This window comes from Phytophthora cinnamomi, assembly GCF_018691715.1.
Source record: "Phytophthora cinnamomi strain GKB4 chromosome Unknown Contig46, whole genome shotgun sequence".
Taxonomy (NCBI): domain Eukaryota; phylum Oomycota; class Peronosporomycetes; order Peronosporales; family Peronosporaceae; genus Phytophthora; species Phytophthora cinnamomi.
The window spans coordinates 46,919-54,237 of NW_027150979.1; the positions used below are offsets into that span (position 1 = coordinate 46,919).

Sequence of the window (7,319 nt, forward strand, 5' to 3'; positions counted from 1 at the left end):
ACCGCGAAATTTTTTTACTTAAGCACCTGCGTCGTGATATCAGGGTTCTCGATGCGTTGGTTGCTGTCGCCGCTCGTGCCCCTGCACTTCGCCAACCTCATGTAGCACTCGTTGGAGTACTGGACGCCGTTCTCGTCGGTCACAGGCTCGTACACATCCAGACACAAGAAATCGCACGACTGTTCTCCGGTGCTGCTTTTGCTGCTGGATGTCTTAGGCGAAGGGGTCGGCGACGGCGCGGGTGTGGATGCGCATTCTCCATCAGATACTTGAGTAATGTTCTTTTCAGGGTGGTTGCAGCTAGCGATGCCCAGGTTGCATTCGTTGCTGTATGTCACGCCATCGGAACCGCACACTGGGGCATAGTTATCGGGGCATAGCATGTCCTCGCAAGCTCCACCCTTGTGTCCGGGGGCGAAAGCAAGCTTGCGCTGGGCGTTGGTTGCAAAAATGACACCGCTCTCTTCGTGGTTGCTAGTGGCGTCGGTGGCGTCGGTTGCAAAAACGAGACGGCTCTCGTAGTGGTTGCTAGTGCCCCTGCACTTCGCCAACTGCATGGAACACTCGTTGAAGTACACGGCACCGTTCTCGTCGGTCACGGGGTTGTACACACCCGAGCATGCCAAACCGCACGTCTCTTCTCCAGTGTCGTCGGCAATCGTTGACGTGATCGCGACAGCCGTGAGAACGAGACCGAGGGAGAACTTCATTATGCGGGTGGCTTGGAGGCTGAGATGGAGTGCGGTACTTGTTGCGAATTGAAGAATGAATCTCCGACAGGTGTGGCGAGGAAGGCCCCTCCTATTATACTTCACAAAATGACGTCCGTATACCGCAAATCCACCATTTGGTCTGTAATCACTTGGATTGATTATGCGTCCCGCGAACAAAGCACTTGCTACCGATAGGCTTCGGAAGCTGCACGTGTGGATACGGTTGCAGTTTTACGTGTAGTGTAGACTTTCTATTGATGTAGTTCAGGCAGTTCGAAAGGAAAATGATACGCCATTGATGTTGTGGTACCATTGTTCGCGTCTTGTTACGATGAAAACTGTGTTGGATGCCTCAAGTCGTTGAATAAGGTATATATATTTGAAAACGACTACACCATTTCCGGGTCAAGTTGCAAGTTTTACAAACCAAGGTGCAAATGACTGGTCCATGCAATTTTTAATTTAAGGCAACGGTGACCAGTCATTTGTGGGAATAATTTTGAAATGATCACACCAGTATAATTTCAAGCATGCCTGTAACGGATTGTACTGTATACATGAATTTATAATTACGTGGTGATTTACGATTCGTATTACCGGACGACTTACGGGATGGCTTCAAGGTGAAGTTTACGGGGCGACCCGTCAACTAACAATTACATTCAACAACCATGAAGTGCACGTAGCTCCACTACATGGCCCCATTCTACCACTGTATACATGCTGGTTTCGTAATTTATAATTACGTGGTGATTTACGATTCGTATTACCGGACGACTTACGGGATGGCTTCAAGGCGAAGTTTACGGGGCGACCCGTCAACTAACAATTGCATTCAACAACCATGAAGTGCACGTAGCTCCACTACAAGGCCCCATTCTACCACTGTATACATGCTGGTTTCGTAATTTATAATTACGTGGTGATTTACGATTCGTATTACCGGACGACTTACGGGATGACTTCAAGGTGAAGTTTACGGGGCGACCCGTCAACTAACAATTGCATTCAACAACCATGAAGTGCACGCAGCTCCACTAATTGAATCGTGAATATTGGCCTCGATGCTCCCTGATTTCATTACTATGCTAGGTTAGCCCCATCCATGTTATAGTAAGTGTTGCCCTTTCCATTTTTCAATCACCACATAGCGTCCAACGTAGACATTATAATACAATATTACTGTGGTACCGCTTTTTTACATGTCGTTTATCATTACACTAGTTTATATTGGCAATGTGAATAAACAAAAGCACGGCAAGTGATTCTGCTTTTGGCCACTATGTCGCTACCAATCTCTATAATGATATTATGTAATACTGTAGCGGGTAATAGTCTACTGGAAAAGTTAATCAATAATAATTCAGCAAATTTCGTTTCTCTCTAATATATGGATACATTCAATATCAATAGTAATATACATATTACAGTGCGACCCCCCGTTTTCGCGGCTGCTGACCACTAATAAACTGTTAGAAATAATACTTCGCACATTCGGAGGCATTCGGATGATAGCTTTTGGGATAGGACTGGATTGCGCGAGTGGCGTGCACATCTCCGTTTTCAAAGGTTTCCCTGTATCAAGGGAGGGATGACGCGTTCTCCGAGATTGACTTAACCTCGGGTGCATAGACCTTTCCATACCCCTGCTCTCATTAAACATTTCTGTGTCGTAGAAATGTTGCGTCGCCCCTCCTGGTACACTACGCTGACACTAACTCAGAAACACGAATTTTGTCTTAGCGCCAACATGGTATAAGACTGTGGATCTCTTCTCCGCAATGAAGTGTTGCTCTGAGGGCTTTAAAAGATCTCCGATGAAATATTCGCAACTGCTGGTGCCGCACAGGCTTCATTTATAAGGCCCGGATTAAGTGAAATACAGTATCAAATAGCAAATCATTTTAATGTCCGTGGCATAGTTTATTACCCTCTCGTTTCTTTTATGGTCCACCCTCCGCGAAAACGGGGGGTCGCACTGTATGTTAGTTAGTACTATCGAAGTTAATATTCGGCTCATTTGTTCACACTCGTACGATCAGAAAAGATACATTATTATTGATGTTTGTACATGACCCGGTATTGAAAAACATGTGAACAGCATGTTCCGTATTCCTTCTGGCAGCGCATACCACGCACAGGTTTTGTACTCCCTGTCGGCGCATACAGCTTCATTTAGCCAATCACAGAACTATATTTTGCCTTCGTGAAATTTCGTGTGCACAAAAGCATTTCATTGTCCTCTATATTTGAACATTGTATTGGACTAACTCTTGTTTTCCTACCAATATGTCACAGGCCTATTACCTCGCCCGGCTGTTGGGCGAGTCGTGCAGCTCGCTGCGTCCACGTCCTTCGTACGCGTGATGTAGTGGGTCTAACTTGACTCACTACTTTAGCTTACACGTTGCGCAACGTGTATGAGGAAGCGTAAGTACTTAGTAATTACTTAGGTTAATTATATTTGAATACACAAATATAAGTTAACTTTAGACAAGACTCCAAGTAGCTAGTTTGAGGTAAAATGAGAACTGTATTGTTTGTAAATTGATCTTCCTCTAAAATCTGCTAAAACTGTTTATCATCTATGAAAGGGTTGGCAGCGGCTGGCTGTCAGAGCCCCGCTAATATGCATGTCTCTGATTGGTAGAAAGATGCTGCTTTCTACCAATAGGATCTTTTGGGTATGTGTGGACCACTCACTGTGGTGGTCCACTTCAATGTATCCATCGGTGTGTCTTACACCAATGTGAGGAAGTATCCAAAACGTTTAACAGATAACCTATCTGTTAAATTCACAAGTGGCTTGCAGCCACTTGTACGTGTAACCCCGTTACACCATCCCCCCCTTAAGGTTAGACGCGCGGGGTCCCCGCACGTCAATCTTTGGAATTGACCATTCGTCAATTCCCCGCGTTTGGAGAAGAAATCCGCGCTCATTCAACGATGAGCGCGACCCAGAAGAAGAACCCGAAGGCGATGGAGAGTCATCTCTCCATCGATGACTACTACGAGCGCGATGTATGACGACGTCGTCGACTTCGACGACGATGATGAAGACATGGAGGACGAGGGGGACTCGTCCTCAAAGCGCAAAGACTCAGTGTCGAGCGAATCGCTCGACCCCCACGCTAAGACCATTCGCCCGCGTGAAGGGGACGAATCGGACGCTTCGAGTTCGAAGCGTTCGCGAACTGAGAGTCATACCCCACTCGCTTCAGCTGGGGATCTCAGTTCTCCACGCGTTGCAACTGCAGCGCGTGCGCGTGATTCCAGAGCTCAAGGCTCTCCGCGCGCTGCAGGCGCAGCGCGCGATCCGTGGATGCCGTCCGCGTCCGAGATCTCGGACCGGTATGGGAACTCGGTACCTCCGAATGAGGTGCCGTTATACGTATGCAGCGCCATCAAAGATGACGCCGTGACTGCCGAGTTGCACTTTGATGCGAAGACCCATCAAAGGCGCGATTATTACATCGGACTCTTCCATGAGCTCCGATGGTTTCAAAGCAAGAAGACATCTTCGCGCAGCAAAGTGCCCGAATGGCAGGCACTTTGTCAAAGTTGGAACGCCTTTGTTGAAAACTTCAACAAGAGGCCGAGTGCTTACCGTGATCGGATTAAGCAAGCGCGTGATCGCTTCGAGACGTACTCGAGGCGTGGAAAGTTGGGGCAGCTCCACGTTGCTGCGGAGGAGGCTAATGTGCCGTGTGCTGTGCCCGGGGGCTTTCAGTGCGCGAAGTGCTTCCCAGGCGCGGTGCGCTTGAGCGAACGCGACTTGAACGGGCACACGTCATTCCGCGTGCCCGAGCGTCTCAAAGAGCTCCGTGCTAAATTTTTAGCACGTGAGGGTTCGGGCGCTAGCGATGACCGCAGCGCTCGCACTACTTCCGCTGTGCCAGCGCGTACTGCTCTTCGTACGCCCTCACCATTTCCGGAACGTCCTCCAGCAAGACGTTCCGCGGCTCCCATGTATCTCGATGGGGAGGAAATCCTCTCCAACGAATACGAAAACGAGCCCCTTGAGGGTTCGTTTTCGGGATACTATGGTCAACAATCCGCTCAACAATCCAGCGGGTTGAGCCGCGGGCGTCACAGATCGGTGGCGGCGGGGGTGGGAACACGCCCCGGGTATGATCAGCCCCGGGCTGATCAGTACGCGTCTCTCCACGACCGGGTGACCGTCGTGGAGCGTCTGCATGGGACTGAGTTCGCCGCCCTGAAGCAGGAGCTGGCGAACCAGAAGGCCCAAGTCGCGGCGGCCTCACAGACCGCCTCGAATATCCAGGTCGAGTTGGGGACCCAGATGAAGGTGTTGCTCCAGCGCTTCCGCTCGCTGGAGGAGAGGTTGCTCGTCGCCGAGGCCAAGGCTTCCGCTTCTGCCTCGGCTCCGGCCGAGGCTTCGGGTCAGCCGAGCTGCTGCAAGTACGGCTTCAGCCGCCCGACGTAAAAGGTCGGATGGAGGCGCATCCTAGACGGTATGTCTAGCGTATAAGCGTTGCCGTGCCGTGCCAACACAGGGAACGGCCGATAAAGCGCGGAGCAAGCTTGCTTGCTCCGAAATCCGAAACTGCATGTCTAGGCAGGTTTTGTGTAGCTAACAAAACTAATGAACCAACTTTAAATTCATTTGTGTTGCCTCTGCCCGCATTGTCTGCGTTCAGCTTCTGTTGATCAACAGAAGCTGCTATTGTGTCTTGGACAAACCGAATCACGGCTTGTCTTTTGGTGATGAAGCTGATTGCATCCGAGCTGAAGTCATTCAGCTCGCTCTCCGCTAGAGGCCCGGCCTCTGCGTGGTTTCTTGCGGTGTCTGCGCCCTGCGCAGACCCGTGGTCGTTGGCCATGTTGTTGGGGAGTCTGCGCCCTGCGCAGACTCATGTGGTTTGTCCATTGTTGCAGCTGACACTGTGCAAGTGTCAGCGGCTTTGCGGCTGCTGTATTGCAGTCGTAGATCCTCCCCACTTAAAGTGGGAGCCATCACTCCGAGTAAACTCGGTAGACGTGGATGCCGCATGGCATTCACGTAGAACGGTGTATGCCCTGTCGAGGCATGCACTGAGTTATTGATGGCAAACTCTGCCATCGGTAAGCACTCGCTCCAGTAGTGGAACGAGTGAGCGTAGTTCTTCAACATATCGACGAGCACGCGATTCACGCGCTCGGTTTGACCGTCCGTCTGCGGATGATCCGCAGTCGACATGGAAAGTTGGCTCCCAAGAAGTGTAAACACTTCTTGCCACAGGTGCGCTGTGAAGCGCGGGTCTCTGTCCGACACGATGTCGGACGGCATGCCATGGTGTTTGAACACCATGTCGACGAACAGACGGGCCGTCTGCTTCGCGGTCACCTCTGCTGGCACCGCAGCAAGATGTACCATCTTGCTGAAACGGTCTACAAAGACCACAACACCGGTGTTCCCTCCGCTGTCCGGGGAAGACCAAAGATGAAGTCCAAAGACATGGACTTCCAACACTCCGACGGAGTCGGTAGTGATTGCAGTGGAGCCTGCGCGAATGGCGCAGGCTTTACGCGTTGGCATACCTCGCAAGCACGGATGTACTTGCGCACCCACTTATACTGGTGGTGCCAGTAGAAGTCGCGCGTGAGAAGGACGTATGTCTTCTCACGTCCGAGATGTCCCGCAGTGGGGGCATCGTGATACTCGTACATGATCCTGAGTCGCAGGTCATGGTCATTTGGCACGACAACGCGATCCGCGTTGTCGTCGACTGCGTTGTAAAGTAGCAGTCCTTCGTGCACACGAAAGCGGTGTGCACGCGCTCGAAGGTGCTTGGGCAGCTTCTGACGGGACTTGTCAGAAGGCGCTGTGCCATAGGCCAGCAAGAGCTTCGCGTCCGCGTCGTGCGCGTACGCGGCCTTCACGTCATCCAACAGAGATGATGTGGGTTTGCTCGATCGTATGGCGTCAATGGCATTGACGTCAACAGCTTCTGCATAGTCCGGCCGACGTGATAACGCGTCGGCCACCACGTTTAATCTTCCGGGTTTGTATTCGACCCGGAAGTTATACTCCGCAAAGAATGAGAGCCATCTCGCCATTCTTTGTGAAATGTGTGGCGACTTCACTGCGGTGCGCAGTGAAGCATGGTCGGTGTAGACCACAAACGGTCTACTTCCAAGCAAATACACTCGGAACTTTGCGAGTGCGTATTTCATGGCAAGGAGTTCCTTGTCATGTACCGGATAGTTGCGCTCAGCTGGCTTCAGCTGACGCGATTGGTAGTAGACGACACGATCACGGCCCTCGTGATCGTGCTGCATCAACGCGCATCCGATCGCGAAGTCGGATGCGTCACACACTACGTAAAATGGGCGATCTTGGTCAGCCACTGCCAATATCGGCGCCTCAGTCAAGTCCCGCTTGACTGCATCGAATGCCTTTTGGCAATCGGGTGTCCAATTCCACACAGCTTCTTTCTTAAGAAGTTGTGACAGCGGGCGGATCTTGCCCGCGTAATCCTCCACGAACTTAAACAAATACGTGGCCAAGGAACTGCCTCAGTTCCTTGGCACCTGAAGGCGTTGGCCATTCATTAATCACTCTGACATTTTCCGGGTCAGGGCGAACACCATTCTTCTCTACGA

At 51.1% G+C, this 7,319-nt stretch overlaps 1 protein-coding gene across 1 annotated transcript; it reads right to left on the bottom strand.

Moving 5' to 3' along the window:
• Positions 1–14: 14 nt before the first annotated feature.
• Positions 15–710, bottom strand: IUM83_12582 (protease inhibitor Epi10; the record flags this gene model as incomplete). Its single annotated transcript, XM_067937214.1, has 1 exon — positions 15–710. One exon carries the CDS (start codon positions 708–710, stop codon positions 15–17), a length of 696 nt encoding a protein of 231 aa, XP_067790481.1.
• Positions 711–7,319: the final 6,609 nt, after the last annotated feature.